This window comes from Dermacentor andersoni, chromosome 4, assembly GCF_023375885.2.
Source record: "Dermacentor andersoni chromosome 4, qqDerAnde1_hic_scaffold, whole genome shotgun sequence".
NCBI classification, from domain to species: domain Eukaryota; kingdom Metazoa; phylum Arthropoda; class Arachnida; order Ixodida; family Ixodidae; genus Dermacentor; species Dermacentor andersoni.
In genome coordinates, this window is record NC_092817.1 from 5,975,161 (window position 1) to 5,997,891 (window position 22,731).

Below are 22,731 nucleotides of genomic sequence, written 5' to 3' on the forward strand. Positions count from 1 at the left end.
ACGGAGCGCGCTCGTCGGCGCCGGTTCGCAATGGGTGAGAAGTAAGTGGCGTAACATTGAAACCAGAGCTGGAGTAACTTTTAACAAATCTTTTCTAATAGCTGACGTTACAAGGTAACGAAACGTGCAACGCAGCAAAACAAAACAAAAATTTAATAAAAGAAGAGCATGAAACTACTCTCGCTCTCGGGCTGTTTACAAATATATGCTTTCCCTTCTGAATCCCGGCGGCCATGGTCACCAATTCGAAAGAAGTATTTTGTTTCTCGTGAAGCAGCGCACTGCCAAAATGGCACTCGGTGAAGGCACTCGCTCAAAGTGCGCTTTAGTTTGCCCGTATGACCGGGGTATTAAACAGGCGACGCATTTTGAGCACTTGAATTTAGCGGTAACTACAGCGTTCAGACAGATTGAAACATGCACACATAGGTAACCTCCTTCCCACACACAGCGTCCTGCATCTACGCCTTGGTCACATGCACATGGCGAGCTTGCCGATTTGTACACCTCTCTTGAAAATCCGGCCTCTGAGCTTTCCTCTTATGGTAAATTTCTCTCTCTCTCTCCCGGAAGCGCCTTTAGGCGGCCTCCACAGGCGGTAGGAGCAACTGCTCAATTCTTCTTCGCGTAGTGCAGTCAATGATGTCTACAGGAGTTCCTGAACTTTAAACGCATATGTCTTAATCTATTTCATATATGGGCCCTTCCACGCAAACTGTACCAACCTTGGAGGTCGACTATCTGGGATTTCTTTCTTGAAATTTTTGGCGCTTGCTTATAAGACGGAAATTCGTTCCACGAGGATTTTTGTTCCAAGGAACATTGTTTAGCGGCTCATGCACCACTGGAACATTCTTGTAAGGCACGAAAGTATGCACCATAAAAGGCGTTGCACAATCTGCGTTCCAATTATGAAAAACCAACACTTACATTTCTCAGGAGGTTAAAGATAGGCCTTACGGCTAATTGCGTTCATTAACCATTATACACTCCTCCATATGATCTAAGCCGTCAAAAATGGCAAAAATGGCTGTTTAGCATGATGTTTTCGTTATTTCCTATTTGGACTAATTACTCATACAAAGGCACAAATTTTATAAAAGTGCCTAGAAGGTACTTTACGCGAAAAATGTTTTTAGGTAGATATATTGCGCAGCAGTGCACACAGGCAACAATAAACATAAAGAACAACTTATTTTTGGCCTTTGTTTATCCGTCATTTGTACACTGAGGTGGTCCTATTAAAAATATGGCCAATAACACTTCTGATGGCGCCTTGCATTTTTTCTAAACTGAGAGACGCTTATCAAATTACTTCTTGTTTTAAGCCAAATTTTTTTTTTTAAATTGTCTGCCGCTACTTGCCATCCCTTTCGTGTTCACCTCAAGGCCTCTTGAAGGCGGCAAATGTAAAATATATGGACGCAAGGAGCGTTCATATGCCGATGCGTGTATGCGAAGTCCGCACTGCTTCTAAATTGATTTCTTCACCTCTGTGTAGGAGCAGCATCAATTGACCCCATGTTGCTGCCTGCAGTCTACATCTACGGTGCCGTCTTCTCAGACGCCACCGCATCGACACCCTGTGTTTCCTACACAGCTACCTGCACTAAAAAATTAAGGTTGCAAGGCGAGATCCGCCCGCAGATTGCAACGCCCTCCTCAATAAACAATACATATTGTAACACACAGATGAGTGAAGGTACTTTATTCCGCCATCATCCGCCATTTAAGCGCATGATGGGCACTGTGCCCAGCGGTCTGAATGGAAAACCCTTCTTGTTTATCTTGAGGATTTCCTGGTTTTTTCTGTCACCTTCCAGCAGCATGTAGTACCACTGCGGGCTGTGATGAAAGCTATTAGCTCAGAAGGTATGACGATAAAACCACGTAAATGTCATTTCGGCTTTCAGGAGCTTCTTTTCCTCGTCCATGTTGTCAGTTCAGAAGGCATTCGTCCTGACCCTGAGAAGAGTGCGGAAGTTGAAAATTTTCCAAAACCAGCTGATAAAAAGGCCGTTAGGCGATTCTTATGACTCAGCGCCTACTACAGACGCTTCGTAAATTTTTTTCTAGGATCGCCGCACCTATAACGCGGCTAGCAAAAGAAGGCACGCGTTTCGTCTGGTTGAGTAAGCATAAGAATGCTTTCAATGAGCTCCGAAAGCGTCTTCAGAACAAGCTAGTTCTTGCTCACTTTGACGAGGAAGCCGAAACTGATATTCAAACAGACGCAAGCAATTTAGGCCTCGGGGTCATCTTCATTCAGCGGCTAAATGGAGTGGAACGAGTCATTGCGTATGCTAGTCGAACACTTTCGAAGGCTGAGGTGAAATACTCAGTCCTAGAAAAAGAATGCTTCGCAGTGATATGGGCCATCAGCAAGTTTAGACCATACTTATGCAGACCGTTTTGAGCTATCATAGACCAGCATTTGTTGTGCTGGCTGGCGAATCTCAAAGACCCATCAGGACGGCATGCAAGGTGGAGCCTGTGGCTTCAGGAATACGATATAACGGTCGTATACAACTCCGGTCACAAGCACCGTGATGCTGATTGCGTGCCACGTGCACCGACTGAATCCACGGAATCTGCACCTGCGGAAAATGGGCAGGATTGCCCGTTCCTAGGAGCCGTGACAACATAGCAAATGGCGCAACTTCATCAGTCTGACGCGAAAGTACGCCTGTTCATTGATGACCCAGAAGGACACCCTGTCGACGTTCCACGAGGTTTTATCCGCAGCGTGTCGCCGTTCGTCCTGAGAAATAATGTACTGTACAAAAGGAATTTTGAACATAGTGCAGAAAAATTGCTGCTCGTTGTACCTTCAAAGTTACGACTACAGATATTGAAAACGTGCCACGATGACCCATTAGCATGACATTTAGGAGTGAGCAGAACATTCGCACGCATCCGCATGGCCAAAGTTGTTGAACTCTGTGCAGCACTATGTGGGAACCAGCCGGGATTGCCAAAGACTTAAACACTGCCATTTAAGCCAGCAGGTTTCCTACAACCCATACAGCCACCGGAAACTTCATTCGCATAAGTGGGAATCGACTTAGTTGGCACCTTTCCTACACCGTCGTCAGGAAAGTGATGGATCGTAGTCGCAACTGACTACCTAACTCGATGTACCGAAACAGGGTTTTTTGTCAAGGGTTTTGCCAAGCCTCTGAAGTAGCCGTTTTTTTGTCGCTAGGTTCTTCGGCATGGCGCTCCTAAAGTTCTCATCACAGACCGAGGAACCATACTGACTGCCCATTTGACACAATCCATTATGAAATTGACGCATACAGACTAGTCACAGAAAAACCACCGCATATCATCCGCAGACAAATGAACTGGCTGAAGGACTCAGCAGAACGCTGACTGATATGTTGTCAGTATACGTAGAAATGGAGTACCGAACATGGGACAGGATACTACCGTATGGAACGTTCGCGTAGGATACTCCTGTGCGAAAGACGACTCGAATTACACCTTTCCAACTCGTTTTGGCCGGAACGTCACCACACCCTCAGACGAAATGCTGCATGTAGATGATAGCTCTGAAAATGACCATGATATCAGCGACTTCACACAAAGAGCTGAAGAGGCGTGGCAGCAGCGCATTCAGTAGCAACCGGCGCGGATCGATACAACTTGAAGAAAAAGAGACGCCCAGCACGCACCTGGAAACAGATATGGGTGCGGACTCCCGTATACGGATGCGCGGAGTTTCTTCGTCGGCATTTTGACCCGCACAGGACAATTTCCCGAATGAGCCCCTCGAACAACGAAGTTGATCCAGAAGGTCAAGTAACCTCATCACGAAGGCGGCATCGAGCAGAAATCGTTCATGTCGTCCGAATGAAACCGTACTACGACAGACAATAACTGCTTCCGCCCACAAGCATTCGAATGACAGCCTAGGAGCCACCGCCTTCTTTATGAGCATCGGGACGATACACTGTTGGAAGGGGGACAATGACACAAGGTGCCTTGAAATCCCGCGCGCCAGCCGCCTCCTGTACCCGTCCAGTTGTTCACGGCTACTTACGAAAGATAGCGGCAGTGAAGCGGGCAACACCGGCTCACAAGGCACGTGCGATCGGAGCAACGCATAATCAGCGCGGTGCACGAGGGAGAGAGAAGCGGTATGGAACTCTTGCGAAAATACTGTACGTTCGAATGATACTCTCGCTTAGCTGGTTGATTGACACGTGTTCGCCTACGTAAACTAAAGTACCTTCACTCAACTTTGTCTTATAATTCATACATCGCATTAAGAATTTTTTAAATTTTATTTATTAATACTGCTATCTTGACGTAGTAGTTCTGCGGAAACCCGCCAGGTGGAGAGAAGTCATGAATAAAGGGAATAAAGGTCCCGGACCAGGACGAATTTTTCTTCAACTATGAGTTTTTTTTTTCGAGGAACCCGTGTGGGTTACCTTTGTAGCACTTGCTACGAACGGGTGAATGTCTGACTTTCCCTTTATTCGGTGCTATCTTATACAAGACCTTCGCAGGGTGGGCATACATTAGAAATGTAAACATTTGTGGAAACAAATTTCAAAATGAGCGAAAATCATAAGGAAATTTCAACAATCAAGCAATCAAGAAACGGGAATGAATGAAAAATAAATACAGAAAAAGCAAGCGCAACACAAAAGCCATCAGTATATTCAAAAATCAAGCAATCAAGGAACACAAATGAAAGAAATGCAAGAAAAGGCAGGCACAAAACACAGGTATATTGTCACATAGTAGTGACGGTGAAGAAGCCAGGAAAACTGTGATTAACAAAACTAGCGTTTTATTGGGCGAACTAGTGCACTCAAAAGCAGGCTACACTCAAAGAACAACGATAGCGGTGAACACACTCGGCGATCGTCGAAAATCTGATCTGCGGGTCAAACGCGTCGGCTTTTATACATCAGTCGTCGAATGTTCCTGAGTAACCGCTGGGATCCACGTGTCTTGCCAAAGTTCTGCACTATTCACGTCGCGCATACATGCAATCAGACTGCACAAGGCTCCATGACAGACAGCGGATGGAACCATCGATAACATTCCAGAAACTTCCGATACATGCAGGCACGTCCTGCGCTGTGCGATAACATTTGTTAGGCGGTGAAACGTGGTCGCCCAATTAAGATAAAGAAGTACACGTGTCATTACCCTGCTCTTAAAAAGCATCGACACGATGTTGCAAACAAACGAAAGTAATAATTAAAAACACCCGTAGCAAAGAAACAACAAAATAAGGGAGTTCGTCAGCGTGCGTAAAAGGGCTTTTGACGCACCACGTGGACCACTTGAGATCGGGCGCGGCGCCGCTGTGAATGCGAAATGCCGTCTGGCACGATCTCATAGTCCAGTTCACCAATACGTCGGATGATCTCGTAAGGTCCGAAATAGCATCGCAATAGTTTCTCACTGAGTCCTCGCCGGCGTATCGGGGTCCAAACCCAAACACGGTCGCCTGGCTCGACGTAGCGTCGTCGAAAGCTTTAGGTTCGGCTTTCGGTTGGCTGCTGATTCTTGATCCGCAGGCGGGCGAGCTGTCGGGCTTCTTCGGCGCGCTGGAGATAGGTGGCGACGTCACGATTCTCTTCTTAGGTGACGTGCGGCAACATGGCGTCCAAAGCCGTCGTCGGGTTCCTGCCGTAAACCAACTTGAACGGCGTGATCCGTGTTGTTACTTGATCTGCCGTGTTATAAGCAAAGGTTACATACGGCAGGGCCGCGTCCAACGTCTTGTGCTCGACGTCGACGTACATTGCTAGCATGTCGGCGAGAGTCTTGTCCAGGCGCTCCTTGAGACCATTCGTCTGCGGGTGGTAGGCAGTTGTCCTCCTCTGGCTTGTCTTGCTGTATTTCAGAATGGCTTGGGTGAGCTCTGCTGTAAAGGCCGTTCTTCTGCTGGTGATGAGGACTTCTGGGGCACCATGGCGCTGCAGGATATTCTGGACAAAAAATTTCGCCACTTCGGCTGCGCTGCCTTTCGGTAGCGCTTTAGTTTCAGCGAAGCGGATGAGATAGTCCGTCGCCACGACTATCCACTTATTTCCAGATATTGACGTCGGAAACGGTCCCAACGAATGGTTTCTTTGCCAGTCGGAAAAAATTGTACAAAATTGGTACGCCTCTGAAAACCCGCATTTCGATGTTATTTTGGGGTGCCTACAAATGCCTCATCAACACTGAAAATTAGAACGGTACTTCTCGACTTACATAATTAATTGCAATTACTGAATTAAATCTCACTAACGAAAGAATTACTGGCGGCTACTCCAACGTACTGGAAACAATATGCACTAGGTTTTCTTCCAGTAACTCAATGCTCTTTATTTAAGTCTTGGTGCGTGATAGTTGTGGAACACTGTATAATTCATTCAGTAACCGAAATGAGGCCAAGCCGGATTCACTCGAAATCAGAATCAACAGCAGTCATGCGCAGGAGTGCTTATACTCGGACTCACAGAAAAAGGAAAAAGAAGAGAGAGGCTGCAGTTTCGCTGGAAAGACAAAGCAGTATTAGTGATAGCGAAGTATACGACAATTACACAAAGAAATATTACACCACCGAGAAGCTCCAAATTCTAGGTGGTGGGAGAGGACGTCTTGTATATTCTCATATAAGGCCGTCACTTCAGTCAGCAATTATTCGTGGTCACAAGAAGTTCCTCAAGTGCAAAATATATATATATTGTGGCGCAGCAGTTCTCACGACGTGTATTACGCGTCGGAGATGCGAGCCGCCACGCCCACAGCACGGATCACACTTAAGAGACACCCCCACAAGCGATGAAGAACCCCATGTGAACCCCACATGATGATGATAATGTACAGATGAGAAATAGCCTAATAAATGCCTACACTAATGTGCCCTCGAGCGAGGGCGGCCATCCTGGCCGCAATTCGGAGGGGCGGCGAAGGCCTCGTGAAAGGATATACGGGAAACGTGGACAACCACAGCAGCGCGGCAACGGCGCTCATATGGAACAATAACTGGTGTCACACGATAGTCAACCGGAGAGGTCTGCTCCAAGACTTCGTTGGGGCCAATGAACCGAAGCTTAAGCTTGTCACACAAGCCAGAACTGCGAACTGGTGTGTAGAGTAGCATTTCCTCGCCAGGGCGGAAGCACACGACGCGATCATAGGCGTCGTAATGCTGCTCGCGGTCCTGTTGCCGTGTTTAAATGTTGATACGGGTAAGCTGGCGAGAACACAGAATTCGCTACACATATTCTTCACAGGAGGATCGACATCGATTGACAGTTGGCGCGAAGGAAGAGACGTCAAGGCATAAAGAGGGCGAACGACGATTGACAAGCTAGATTGGCGAGTAACCGGTCGTGCGTTAAACGGCGGTATTATACACAAACGTCACGAATGGCAATAATGCGCCCCAGTTTCTGGGATATGGTTCGGTGTACGTGGCTAGCATGTCTGACAGCGTGCGATGAAATCGCTCTGTTAGGCCGTTGGTTTGCGGATGTTAACTGGAGGCAGTCTTGTCGGTGGTTCCGGAGGCTCTGAGTACTTCGTCTACGAGTTGGGAGAGGAATGTTTTTCGACGGTCGCTCAGAAGGACGCGAGGAGTACCGTATCGCAGTATTAAGGCTTGAAGTATGAATGCAGCAGCTTCCGAGGCTGAGGCAGAACTCACACAAGCTGTTTCGGCGTAGCGTGTCAATTGGTCAACGACTGTCACAATCCATCGTTTACCGGTGGGAGTCACAGGAAGAGGACCATACAGGTCAATGCCAACGAGTTCAAATGGTTGCGACGGACACGGAACCGGTTGCAGTTGTCCGCTTAGAGCTGATGTAGGGAGCTTTCGACGCTGATATAGGCCCCAGGAAGCGACATACCTCGCTGCATTGGCGGACAAGCCAGACCAGTAGGAGCGACCTTTGATGCGGTCATAGGTTTTCTGGAAACCAAGGTGACCAGCAGTCATGCCGTCCTGAGAAGCCTGCAGGACATGAGCACGTATAGAGCGTGGCAGGACAGGAACCCAGCGTTGACCGTCAGGGTGACAGACATGGCGGTACAAGACGCGGTTGTCAATCTTAAATTGCGTCAGCTGTCGTCGAAGGCGGGCGTTAGGCGGGCGCAAGCTCCTTGAAGCTGGTCTATGATGTGCCGACAGTAAGAGTCGGCAAGTTTACGAGATTGGAAGAATCTGTTGTCGCGTGGAGGCATCTCGTCTACAGTGGCCAACGAGAACGCATGGGAAGGGGGATGGTGCAAAAGTTTTTCACGGAAGGTAGTTGGAGGTCCATTGCATGGTGTCGTAGGAAGCGGACAGCGAGAAAGCGAGTCTGCATCCTGGTATTTTTTACCGCACCTGTAGGTAATAGTAAAGTCTTATTCTTGCAGACGAAGAAGCCACCGACCAAGTCGTCCAGACAAGTTTCTCAACGTTAAAAGCCAGCATAATGCATGATGGTCTGTAACGATGGTAAAATGGCGGCCGTGAAGATCGACACTTTTGCACAGGCCAAATGATAGCTAGGCGTTCCTGCTCCGTGATGGTGTAATTCTTTTCGGCGTTTTTCAGAACGCGACTTGCGTACGCGAGGACCCTCTCACCTAAAGGGTCGTGTCGCTGTAGGAGAATGCCACCAATGCCGTGACCACTGGCATCGGTATGCAGGAGGGTCGGAGCAGCTTCATTAAAATGGCGAAGTACTGGTTCAGATGTGAGAGCGCGCTTCAGATAGGCGAACGCTGATTCGCATTCGGGAGACCACACAAAGGAAACATTAGAACCCAGTAATTTGTGCAGAGGTGATACTATTGAGGCGAAGTCTCGTATGAATCGGCGAAAATAAGAAGCGAGGCCTAAGAGACTACGCAAATCTTTGGTCTTTTCGGGACGAGGGAAGTGCCGAAATGCCGAAACTTTGCCAAGAGCAGGACGAATGTCGTCTTTGCTCACAATGTGACCAAACGCCTTGATCGCCGTGCTCGCAAAATGACATTTCTTGGTGTTTAGCTGAAGTCCAGCGTTGACAGGGCACGTGAGAACATCTTGACGTTTCAGGTGGAGAGAAGGTTGACGAGAAAACAACAATATCGTCCAGATATCACAAGCCAGTCTTCCACTTCAGGCCACGAAGAAAGGCGTCAATCATGCGCTCGAACGTTGCGGGCGCATTGCAGAGGCCGAATGTCATGACGTTAAACTCGTAGAGTCCATCCGGTGTTGAAAACTCTGTTTTCTCTTTATCGTCCTCATGCATAGGTATCTGCCGGTAGCCGGAATGCAGATCGATACGTATTCGGCACCCTGCAGGGAATCCAAGGCATCGGCTATTCGCCGCATAGGGTATACATCCTTGCGTGTAATCTTGTTAAGTGCTTGGTAGTCGACACAAAATCGAACAGAACCGTCTTTTTTTGCGGACGAGAACAACGGGGGATGACCAAGGGCTAGCAGAGGGGCGCATTATGTTCCGTTAGAGCATGTCGTTGACGTTCTCGTCAATGACTTCCCTCTCGGCTTGCGATACGCGATACGGTCGACGGCGCACGATGGTTGTACTATCCGCCTCTACCCGATGGGTCGTAATCGAAATTTTTCCCAACGAAGCTGAATGCGCGTCAAACGAGGCTTCATGTTTTTGTAGCAAAGCAAGCAACTGTTGTGACTGCGAAGGTGTCAGGTCGGAACTGATGTCAGCTGCAAGAGCTGAAGGAGATGCGGCCCGTCCAATACAAGGAACTTCAGAGAAAACCGCTTTAAAGGAAACAATATAGATAGATTCCGATTCAGTGGCGCAAGCCAAAGTAGTGCCTTTAGGGATGAGAACATTTCCGGATGTCGGGTTTGTAGCGTAGAGGAGTGCAGAGCCATGATCAAATCGAACCAGCCCTGATGCAAAGGCTATCCCTCTTGCGACACAGCGTGCAGATGGTAGTACGAGCACGTCGCCGCGGTCAATCGCATCAGACGTGATAGTAACGATGCTTTGATGGCGAGGAGGTAGCGCGGTATCTTCTGCAGCAAGCAAGTGAAGGGGTGCGTCATCTGCATGAAATGAATAGGTCGTGTCGGTCATGTGGAGAACGCGTTGCCCACAGCAAATGGAGGCGGAGGTCGTAGAAAGGAAATCCCATCCCAATATGAGCTGCTGGGCACAAGAACTTAGCACTGCAAATTGTGCGTAATGCAGAAGTCCATCGATGGAAATACGAGCAGTGCACATGGCGATAGGTCGAATGGAGGCCCCTTGAGCAGCGAGTAGCGTAGGTCTATCATAGGGAGTCGTAACCTTCCGAAGTCGCGAACACAATTCACGGTGAATGATTGAAACACTAGCACCAGTGTCTATCAAAGCTTCCACTTGTACACCTTCTACTACAACCAATATCACATTGCACGGACGCGATGGAGGAATTTCTGTCCTGTCGTTCAATGCAGCTTTTCCTCCAAAAGCTGCATAATTCAGTTTTCCGGACGACGCTCGGCGAATTGAGAAGCAGGTCTCAGTGGGGACGCAGAGCGGCGTCTCGCAGGACGGTACGCCGGAGCCGTCTCGGATGCTAAAGTAGGCGATAGAGAGCGGCCGCGCGGTTGAGCACAAGGATGGCGTTGGTCATGTAGGCTCCCTAGAGTTGCAAAGTAGCACCGGGCGAAAAGTCATCCCGTTCGTATACGTCATATCCGCTACGCTCGTCTTGCTGGCGCTTGCGGCAAAAACGTGCTATGTGGCCACGACAGCCGCAGTAGTAGCAGATGGGACGAGGAGGACGCCACTACGGATAACTGGTTTGGGTAGGTGCGCTGGCAGTCATAGAAGCCATGTGGGCCGGCGTTGGTTTTGGAGGCATCGGTGGAACCATCACTGGAGTAACTGCGGCTACTTGTGCGTACGTTGGTGGGGCCATAGGGGTTAGAGGGTCCGTGTACACTGCACCAGCCATGGACGCCAATTCCTTCTTGACAACGTCTCGCAGATTGGTATCCGAGCCATGAGAAGGCATAGGCTCCGTGGCGAAGCCAAGATACTGTAGCTCTTCGCGAATTATTGGGCGGATCATTGCTCGTAACTTGGGGTCGTCGGTGGTAGTGTGTGCAATGGTGTTCAGCTGCAACCGTATTGATTCGAGTTCGTCAAGGCGCTGGCAAGTAGCGACGATATCAACGATGGTAGCGTGGTTCTTGATGGCTAAAGAACTGACAGCGATAGCTCCGATGCCTTTCAGGATGCGGCGAACCCTGTCTCATTCGGACATGGCCATGTTCACGCGTAGACAAAGAGCAAGCACATCATCAATGTACGACGTATAAGATTCCCCGAGTGCCGAGCGTCTTTTTTGCGAGGGTGGAATGAACAGCGAGTGTGCCGAAGATTTGGCGGAGCTGCTGTTTGAAAGCGCCCCAGTTCGTGAAGTCAACCTCATGGTTGAAAAATCAAGCCTTCGCTGCTCCTGTCAGATAAAAGGCGACGTGACGTAGCTTGGACACATCGTCCCAGTTAGCCGAACTCACTCGGTCTTAGTCACCCAGCCAATCCTCGACGTCTTCACCACGAAGTCCAGTAAACAGATGGGGATCACGCTGGGGTAGCCGAGGCCGAGATGGTTGAATCAGAAGTGCCTGTTGGCTCGTCCTGCGACACGCTGGCAGGCATCTGGCACAATCGGTCACCTGATCAAACCTCCAGGAGGTTGACCGGGGAGTCAGAAGACGGAGGACGGCATAGCTCACTCCACCACTTGTGACGCAGCAGTTATCAAGACGTTTATTACGCGTCGCACTTAAATGGCCGCATTCAGGGGATAGCGATAGGGATCACCCTTATGTGAATATGTTATAACATTGTAACGGGGATACTGTTTTCGAACACTTCGACGCGTATTCGCCAAAAGCTTTTACGCCAGGTATGTTCGTAACAACCAATTTCAACCAATCCTGATGCTGGACATTCCAACGGTTTGCGAAGGCGGCAGGCCAATGGCAAACTGCACCTACGAACGAACGAAACGTTTTGTGAATACTGCCCCTGAAGAATTGTAAAACCAGTTGGAAAATTAGCAAGCGTAAATGCACTCGACCGAGGGAAGCTGATCACTGAGCGCGCGTGACACGGCTTGGAGGTAGTCAGGAAATATGACACGCGTTTTGTGGATCCTGCTTTTTGGCGCCCCACACAACAACGTCGCCGTTACGCCCGAAAGGCGAAGCATCGATTGCCATAGCAAATTAGTACACGGCAATAGGAGGTAAGGATAGTAGTCTTAACGACCGTGTAAACTTGGAAACATTCGCTGCATTAACAAGTATTGTGTCAGCACGCAGACGCTAACATGAACACATCGCACTCGATACGCGTGGACACTCGCTGTCAAAACGCTGGTGTGAGCAAGCGCGCCGGCAACAGCAAGCGAAGTGACCTTCGTGCGATCTATCGCTTCAACGCAAGGGTGGCGAGCACAAAGCGCGCACAAAGGTACGAGCCACCGGCAGATCCCTTCCCAAGCACACTCGTCGGCAGCGTCAAAGCGGCCCCCCTCCCTCCTGCGCTGCCTTCACGCTTGCTCCCCTATGTGCGAGATTGAGTCGCTATCGTCGGTTTATCTCGTATATGGTCGGGAAATGCGCAGTCGCTGCAGAACACCACGCCGCCCCCTCCCTCCCTCCCCTGTGCGGCCTTTTGCTCGACGGCGCACTCGCTCTCCGCTTTTTTTTTTCGCTCGCGCCAGATTGAGCCGCCATCGTCGGCTTCCCGCGCGTGCGTTCACTCGTACATACCGCATACGGCGCGCGGGGACGGTATTATTCACGGTGACGGCGACGGCGAAAATTCGCCTGGAGTGTCCGTATCATTGCTACCCCATTAAAAGCAAATTAAGCTATGCAAATTCGGAGCGCCTTCGCACTGTGTCATCAAACGCAAACATTGACTGAGAGGAAGACGATGCTAATAATCTGTGAGCGCCATGCGGTCGTCTTCTGATGATGGTGCGGATTCGCGCGAGCTTTCCGGAGTGCGGAAGACAGTTATAATGTAATTTTCGCCGCGAGCAGAGTACGTTGTCACACTGACATGATCACAACATGGCGAACTGTGCATGCCTTGAGTAACATTGGGGTGTACCTGCTACCGCGTGCATGTTAGAGGCAGGTAGGCGTCAATTGGGTTGTCTTATACATATACGTGTTCTCACAACTTTCAAGTCTGCAAGCATGGTTATTGATCAAGTTGTCAGGTTAATGATGAAAGCAAGAGCGCGTATAACGGCGTAGACCCGTTTGTGAGAGCAACTGGCAGCCAAAGATAAATAAATCTGACGTTTTACATGCCAAAACGACGATACGATTATGAGGCATGCCGTAGTGATGGACTCCGCATTAATTTCGCCCATCTGTGGTTCTTTACCGTGCACCCACAGTGCACGGTAAACTGTCGGTTTCGCATTTCGTCCTCCATTAAAAAGTGGCCGCCGAAACTCTGGTGTGGCCCAGCGGCCTTGTGGCAGCAAATAGTAACGTTACATATTTCTAAGCGAAAGTAGTCAGCCAATGGCAAACGAACCTTACGAACGAAGAGCTTTGTCAATTATGCCTTTAGTTATTTTTACTGTGAGGCTAATATTCCTTCCCCAAGATAATACCGGTCACCATCGGCTTTCAATTGTAAGAGTTCTCTTCCCTGGGAGAACGACACTTGCGTGCATGCTACGAATAAAATGCCGACAAAGCCTCCGGAAAGCCGTGCTTACCGAGTGAGACGAACTTTACTGAAACAAAGTGCAAATTCTTTTCAAGCTCTGCTGTCTCTAAGAAATGCTGTTTCTTTCAGACATTGACGAATGCGCTGAAAAGACGCTTAACTGTTCCCACGACTGCATCAACGTTGCCGGAAGTGCTTTTTGCAGCTGTCCACTTGGTTTCAAATTGATGGCCGACAATCTCACATGCGTCGGTAAGCGTTCGTTCACATCTGTTTCTTCATCTGTCGATGAGAAGTGGAAAGACCTCTTACTCGAGCTCACGATTTTGCCGATATTATCAATGCTCAACAATTTAGCAGATGGTCGAAGTATGGCGCCAACAAGATTACACGCGAGGCCTTGCCTCGCCGGTCTCCTTATTTCTTAAGCCGACCAGCAGCAGCGACAAAGTGGTGCAGTTTCATCCAGTGCAGCGAGTTCTTAAACTTCTCAGACTTTATCGCACATTGGCACCAAGTTTAGTCACCATGTGACTAGTAGTGCGGCTGAGCGTGACTTGTTTCTAATCTGTTGGAGGCGTCAACAACCTCACCTATAAGCCTTGTGATAAATCACTGGTTGTGATTGTCCGAAATGTATCGAGGAGTAGGAATGTGTGTATGTCTGTATGACTGAATCCTTGAATAAACAACGAGAAGACGAGGCGTGAAGCAACAAATAGACAGAGGCGAGCTTACTTCAAATTGACGCTCACTGCAGAACTGGAGAATAAAAATTTATCCGAAATATATTTTATCGAGATTTTAGAAATTGAAGGAAACGGTGTCACGTGTCTCCTTGACTAACTTTGCAGGTCAGTGACTTTTTCTCAAAAACAATGTTTATCAGCTTTATACTTTTCCTCATCCATGTGTTGGTATCAGTCAGTGCTGCCAGCTCTAAGTAAATTTCTGCAGATTTAGAGATTTTAAATTTTATTTAGGGAAAAAAGCAATGTTTCCCAAATCTACATAAGTTTTGTGGCAAGTCATTGTAACAGTGGGATAGCCGTAGTGACAGCGTCTTTTCAAGTAAGTAAGTACTTTAGTGTCAACAATTTACAAACATCACTGCAGGAGCAATGGCTAAGGCATTGAAGACTGACAAAGTCCCTGCTCTTCCGCAATTCGTGACAGTTCAGCACCGTCAAAAAAGGATTGAAAGGCATCAATTTCACGAAGCTGGACAACTAGAAAAGTGCAACAGTACACAAAACGAATCGCACATAACTAAAATAAGAAGTACACATGACATCTTTAAACTATCGTACAGGAACGGTCGTGCACGACAAAACGCACAGCTAAACAAACTAAATTCCACAAATTAGAAACGTAGACTGCATCAGGATGCACCGAAAGTGCATTAAAAATGGCACTACACAGAATACTAATTCGTGAATCATTTAAGCATTGTTAGAGGCATGAAAATCCACCAGTTAATGTTGATACTGTATTCATGTGTTTATTAATCAGTTCCTTGCTTGTTCTTTAGAAGCAGCACAACTAGCTTTCTCAAAACGCGATCGCGATGAGCAAAACACATCTATAGCGGATAAACCAAGGGAGTTTTTACGCATGTTAGATCCTCTGGGCTGAAAATCTCGGCCTTAATATGGCCTCCCAGCCTGAAGCATTATCTGACTGAACTAACTTGTGTGCTTGCTTCTCTTAGAAGTTCTAGTCCTGGAATTTTCAATCTTGTTTTCTTTTTAAATCTTAAGCTGGTATTCTCGAGTTCACCTCCTCCAGCGCTCTACATCTGGCTTGGAGTGGGGCCTCACGCCGGCAAGAACGCCGAGAACCAGTGGCGATATACTAATCCCATTAGGAAGGCCCACTAGGCTTCAACAAGAGACACTCCCTCACCAGAACAGTACTTTGCCTTCCTGGTGCAGTATACGGCCACTACCTCCCTCATGACTTCTACAAATAACCCATGGCCCTCACTTCACAGCAGCTGCGGAGCACCTGACCAAGGCGGCGTTCAGACCTGTAACGCAGCAGAGGGTGCTAAGAATCTGTGGACCCGCACAGACCGCCAATGAAAACTGAGCTTGGCAACCTTTAACACCCGGACTCTCTCGAATGAGGCTAGCTTAGCAGGACTATTTGACGTGTTATCAGGCATTGTTTGAGATATCATTGGACTTAGTGAGGTTAGAAGAACTGGTGAGGCTTATACACTACTCACTTACCGTCACGACCTCCGCTATAGAGGGCTCCCAGATAAGAAGCAATACGGTGTAATACTTCTAATACATAAGGACATAGCTGACAACATTAACGAATTCTAGAGAATTAATGAGAGAGTATCAGTTGTCATAATGAAACATAATAATAGGTATACATTAAAGGTGGTACAAACCTATACGCTCCACCCTCGATTCCTGCTGCTGATGAAGTAGATCAATTTAATGAAGATGCGGAATTAGCCATGAGAAATCGCAAACTCAGTACACTGTAGTAATTGCCGACTTCAACGAAAAAGTGGGGGAAAAGCAAGCTGGTGAACAAGCAATTGACAAAAACGGCGTCGATTCTAGAAGGACTAGGGGAAAGATGCTGGTAGAATTGGCGGGAAGGAAGACGCTGCGAATAATGAACACCGTCTTAAGAAGGCGTAGCAACGAAAGCTGGACCTGGAAAAGCCCTAATGGTGAAACAAGAAACGAATTTATTTTATACTTTCTGCCAATCTCAGCATTGTGCAGGATGTGGAAGTGTTAGTAGGGTAAAGTGCAGTGATCATAGGTTAGTGAGGGCTAGGATTCACCTCGATTTGAAGATAGAAAGAGTAAAATTGCAACGTAAAGAAGAAACAGGCCAACCTAGATGCAGTAAGGATAGGAGCAGAGAAATTCAGTCTTGTACGTGCAACAAATATGCAGCCTCAGAAGAGAAAGGTGAAGATCACATAAAAGTAATGAATGAAACCAGAACTAAGATAGCGTCACGGGCAGCCGTTGAAGTGGGAGGCAAGGCACCAAGGGAAGCCCTAGGCAAGCTGTAACGAGCAACGGACGACGTAATAAAGAAACGGCAAATAATGAAACTCTCCAACTCAAGAGATCAGATAGAATTCGCAAAATTGTCAAAACTGATCAACGATGAGAAAATAAAGGTTGTTCGAAATTATAACGTAGGAAAGACTCAGGAAGAAGTAAAAAATCTAAACAGCATGAAATCAGGCAGAAGAAATCATGGCATAGGACAATGCAAGATTTTTAATAAGTAAATTATGGGGTGTTACGTGCCAAAACCACTTTCTGATTATGAGGCACGCCGTAGTGGGGGACTCCGGAAATTTGGACTATCTGGGGTTCCTTAACGGACACATAATCTAAGTAGACGGGTGCTTTCGCATTTCGCCTCCATTGAAATGCGGCCGCCGTGGCTGGGATTCGATCTCGCGACCTCGTGCTTAGCAGCCCAAGACCACAGCCAATAAGCAACCATGGCGGATCAAGCCAGGATGTATGCTCCGACGATAAGGAAGATAATATCATGAGCAATTTCGAAGATATAGTAAAAGCAGCGGAAGATTTCTATACTGATTCATTCTATGCTGAACAGTTGATTTAATCAAATATGGAGGAGACATCGTGCTTGAAAAACTTCAGGCCCTTTATACGTCTCAAGACTTCAATGTCCCCAGAGAACTGGAAGAGTGCCAATATTATACTAAGCCACAAAACCGGAGACGGTAAACAATTGAAGAATTATGGGCCGATTAGCTTATTCCAGTACTGTATCAAGTAGTCACCAGCGTAACTTCCAATACAATAAGGGCAATACTTCACTTCTGTCAACCAAGGGAATAGGCTGGCTTCAGGAAGGGATACTGTACAATGGATCACTTCCAGACAATCAATCACGTAATCGAGAAATATGCAGAGTACAATCAGCCTCTCTCTATGGCTTACAAGATTACGGAAATGTCTTTGATTCAGTAGAGTTACCAGCAGTCATAGAGGCATTACGTTCTAAAGGTGTACTGCAGGCTTACATCAATATTTTGGAGAATATTCACAAATATTCCACAGCTATCTTAATTTTCCCCAGGAAAAGTAGGAAGACACCTATAAAGAAAAGGGCCACACAAAGATACATAATCTCTCCCATGCCATTCACTGCAGGCTTGGAAGAAGTATGCAAGCAATTTAATTTGGGACGGCTTAGGAGTAAGGATCAACAACGAATACCTCAGCAACCTTCGTTTTGCAGATGACATTGTCCTCTTTCAGCAACAATGCAGACGACTTAGAACAAACATTTGAGTATCATAAGAGAGAGTGTAGGAGTGAATTTAAGATTTATATGCTGTACTGAAGGCACTGGGCAGTGGGCATGGTGCTGGTGTGCTGGTGCAAGAGAAGACGACGAGAAGTGCTTGCTTCCCCGTTACGATATAGCGCCGACCTGTTTAAGCCTAGCGCTACAACCTATAACTAGGGACCCTTCTGCTAGGCGAACACCCCCGTTGCATTTGGTGGAGGTGCGGGGTTTCTCTTCGACATCCTGGAACTCCGCAGCCGAACGCTACCACCAGCTGTTGCAATGGATGAACCGGGACCGTCCCAGGCTGCTGCTCCCGTTCCCCCCGCCATCGTCTGTTCTGGCGTCATCCGGCAGCGCGATCCGGCTATATTTAGCGGCACAGACGACCACGACGTGGAAGACTGGCTCGCCGAATATGACCGTGTAAGCGCCTATAATAAGTGGGACGACCGCGCCAAGCTCACAAATGTCATCTTTTACTTGACTGACGTGTCAAACCTATGGTTCCGCAATCATGAAGCCGATTTTACCACCTGGTCGGCTTTCACGGCAACTTTGGCAGAGGTCTTCGGCCGTCCCGCCGTTCGCCGGCTTCGCGCTGAGCAGCGCTTGCGTGGTCGAGCTCAACGCCAGGAGGAGACCTTCACTAGTTATATTGAAGACGTGCTCTCGCTATGCAAGCGCGTCAGCTCATCTATGGACGAAGCTGACAAGATCAAGCACGTCATGAAAGGCATCGATGGCCAAGCCTTCCAGATGCTCGTCGCGAAGAGTCCGCGGACGATTGCCGAGGTCGTACAGCTCTGTCAGCAGTGCGACGAGCTGCGCAAGCAGCGTGCATCAACTCGCGCTGCTCAGCAGGACACCACGGATCTATCTCCGTTGGATTTCGGCCGCGACGCTGCCGACATCTCTGCTTTAATGCCGGAGATAAAGCAGTTCATCCGTCAGGAAGTGGCACGCCAACTCTCTTTGGCGAACAGCACACCCGAGCCGTCGACAGCCTTGGCTCCCTCGCTTCGCCACGTCATTCAGACCCAAGTTGCCGCGGCGATGCCATCTGCCCCTCCTCCGCAGCCTGCAGCTGGACCGCTAACTTACGCTGACGTTGTCGCCCGGCCTTACGCTCCTCCGGCTCCTGATGCCTACCGGGCCTCTGGCACCTTCCATGTGCCGCCGCCACCTTCACGCCCGATGGTCGTCCCTTACTCGGCCGCTGGAGCCCCTGTCGTCAACCCGTGGCGTACATCTGACAACCGGCCAATATGCTATTTCTGCCATTTTCCGGGCCACGTAGCACGATTCTGCCGCCGTCGCAGTCCCCGTTTAACTGACAGTGGGGGCGCCTCAAGCTACAGGCCTGCTCACCTTCCGCGTCAGGACCCATCTAGCCTTCCTCCGGACTCATCTTACAGTCGCCTCCCTTTCGATGCACGCCGGTCACCTTCCCCACGTCGCCGATCCATTTCCCCGATGGCTCGCCAACACAGCCCAGCCCGAGAGGAAAACTAACAGTCGCAGTTCCAGAGGCAAGAACTGCGTTTACGTCGAGCATTTCAAGGCCTCATTCTAACCCTGCGAACGAAATTGAACTGTCCGTAGACGGCGTCACCATACACGCACTTATCGACACCGGAGCCGCCGTTTCTATTATTAGTGAGAAGCTTTGCCGCAATTTGAACAAAGTGACCATTCCCCTTACCTCTCTTTCTCTGCGTACGGCAACCTCGCATCGCATTCAGCCTTCAGCGTCGTGCACAGCCCGGGTTGTCATTCAAAGCGTTATGTATGTTATAGAATTTGTCGTCCTACCTCGTTCCTCACACGACGTTATTCTTGGATGGAATTTCCTATCTGCCAATCAAGCTCTTATCGATTGCGCTCGTGCCGAACTTACGTTATCAGTGCCGTGCTTCGACCCTGACGACCATTCTTCTCCTAAAGTTGTTGCCGCCTCTGACATCGTTATCGCCCCTTTCTCCGCCGCTCTGGTTCCTGTGTCATGTAACTCTGCTGCGAACTCATCTGTTCTGTTTACACCGTCGGCCACTTGTGCGCGCCGCCGGAACCGCCGCCATAACCGAATAACGCGCAAAGATGTCTATCCTCTGCCGCGCATCGACGGTGCCTTGGACTGTCTGCAGAGAGCGGAGTTCTTTTCGTCGCTGGATTTGCGCTCCGGGTACTGGCAAGTGCCAATGGCAGAGGCCGATCGTCAAAAGACAGCCTTCGTAACGCCTGATGGGCTATATGAATTTACTGTCATGCCATTCGGCCTCTGCAACGCGCCTGCCACTTTCGAGCGAAAGATGGACACCATTCTTCGAGGGCTGAAGTGGAAAACGTGCCTCTGTTATTTAGATGATATTGTGGTTTTTTCCACTGACTTTGCGTCGCACCTCAACCGCCTCGAGCAAGTACTTGCGTGCCTCTCTACTGCAGGACTGCAACTAAATTTGAAGAGATGTCACTTCGGCGCTCGTACGGTATCCTTCCGGACCCCACCAAACTTAGCGCCGTATCCGAGTTCCCTAAACCAACCACCATGAAAGAGCTTCGCAGCTTCATTGGCCTGTGCTCATTTTTCCGACGCTTTGTCCGTAACTTTGCCTCTGTCATTGCCCCCTTGACGCAGCTTCTCACCGACAGTTCTGACCTATCAGCCTGGTCCTCGGCGTGCGACGACGCATTCCAAGAACTACGACGCGTTCTCACCTCGCCTCCAGTACTGCGACACTTCGATCCCTCTGCTCCAACTGAGATCCATACGGACGCTAGTGGTGTCGGGCTCGGCGCTGTTCTTGCACAACGCAAGGATGGCTTCGAAGAGTACGTCGTCGCGTATGCCAGCCGCACCCTTACCAAAGCCGAGGCGAACTACTCGGTTACTGAGAAGGAATGTCTGGCCATCATTTGGGCTATCGGCAAATTTCGTCCTTATGTGTACGGGCGTCCATTTGACATCGTGACCGACCATCATGCCCTATGCTGGTTATCTTCACTAAAAGATCCAACTGGTCGGCTTGCCCGTTGGGCATTGCGCCTACAAGAGTACGACATCCGCGTTGTTTATCGCTCAGGCCGGAAGCATTCAGACGCAGACGCTCTATCCCGGTCACCCCTGCCCTCTGGTCCTGTCCATTCGTCTATTTCTACCTGCGGTGCCTTCGCCCTCAACATTTCCGACATGCCATCAGAGCAGCGCAAAGACCCATGGATCTCTTCGCTTATTGACTTCCTGTCCAGCCAGTCGCCAGCACCGATTTCTCGGACGCTTCGTCGCCAAGCCACGCACTTCATCATTCGGGATAACCTGCTGTACCGCCGCAACTACAATTCCAGCGGCCGTAAGTGGTTGCTTGTTATACCCCGCCACCTCCGCTCCGACATCTGCGCCACGTTCCACGACGACCCACAATGCGGCCACGCTGGTGTATTAAAGACATACTCTCGCCTGCAGCTTCGGTACTACTGGCGCGGTATGTACCGTTTCGTTCGCCAGTATGTCCGGTCATGCCACATATGCCAACGACGCAAGACGCCACCTCAGCATGCCACCGGCCCCTTGCAACCTTTACCATGCCCCGCGCGCGCGTTCGACCGCGTCGGCATTGACCTATACGGTCCGCTTCCCAACACTCCAAGCGGCAACCGCTGAGTTATTGTTGCTATCGACCACCTCACGCGGTACGCTGAAACTTCAGCCCTAGCATCTGCCACAGCAAAAGACGTCGCCAGTTTTATCCTTCAAACTCTGATTTTACGCCATGGAGCACCTCGAGAATTACTGAGCGACCGCGGTCGCGTTTTCCTCTCTGACGTCCTTTCAGCATTGCTAAAAGAGTGTCGCATCATTCACCGCACTACCACAGCATATCATCCTCAAACTAATGGGATGACAGAACGTTTCAACCGCACCCTTGGTGACATGATGGCCATGTATGCTTCATCTGACCACTCGAATTGGGATCGCATTCTACCATTCGTCACCTACGCTTACAATACCGCCACGCAAAGCACCACTGGGTTCTCCCCTTTCTTTCTCCTTTACGGACACGAACCTCCATGCACTATGGACACGATTCTACCTTACCGGCCAGATGCTTCGGAGTGGACGACTGTTTTTAGAGCGGCTGCTTACGCCGAAGAATGTCGCCAGCTCGCTCGTTCGTTCACATCCCAGGACCAGTGGCGCCAAAAGCTTCGCCACGATTCATCCACTACGGCTACGTGCTTTGCGCCTGGATCGCTGGTCTGGTTGTGGGTGCCCTCTACTCCTCCAGGCCTTTCCTCCAAGCTGCTCTCCAAGTACCACGGTCCTTATCGGGTACTGAAACAAACATCCGCGGTCAACTACCTCATCGAGCCACTCGAAACGCCTTCCGACCAGCGTCGTCGGGGCCAGGAAATTGTCCACGTCTCCCGGCTCAAGCAGTGCCATGACCCCCCTGTGTTCTCCTGTCCTTAAGTCGCCAGGATGGCTACTCTTTCGGTGGGGAGTGATTGTACTGAAGGCACTGGGCAGTGGGCATGGTGCTGGTGTGCTGGTGCAAGAGAAGACGACGAGAAGTGCTTGCTTCCCCGTTACGATATAGCACCGGCCTGTTTAAGCCTAGCGCTACAACCTATAACTAGGGACCCTTCTGCTAGGCGAACACCCCCGTTGCAATGCAGACAAAGAAACAATTATGGCGTTTTACGTACCAAAACCACGATTTGATGATGAGGC

At 49.2% G+C, this 22,731-nt stretch overlaps 1 protein-coding gene across 2 annotated transcripts in view; it reads left to right on the forward strand.

The window, feature by feature from the left end:
• Nucleotides 1–22,731, forward strand: part of LOC126535749 (uncharacterized) — a 338,961-nt gene that overhangs the window by 167,168 nt on the left and 149,062 nt on the right. For both annotated transcript variants that reach the window (XM_055073350.2, XM_055073351.2), the window contains exon 10: nt 13,815–13,937. In XM_055073350.2, the coding sequence (XP_054929325.1) occupies nt 13,815–13,937 (123 nt within the window). The remainder of the gene's footprint in view (nt 1–13,814; nt 13,938–22,731) is intronic.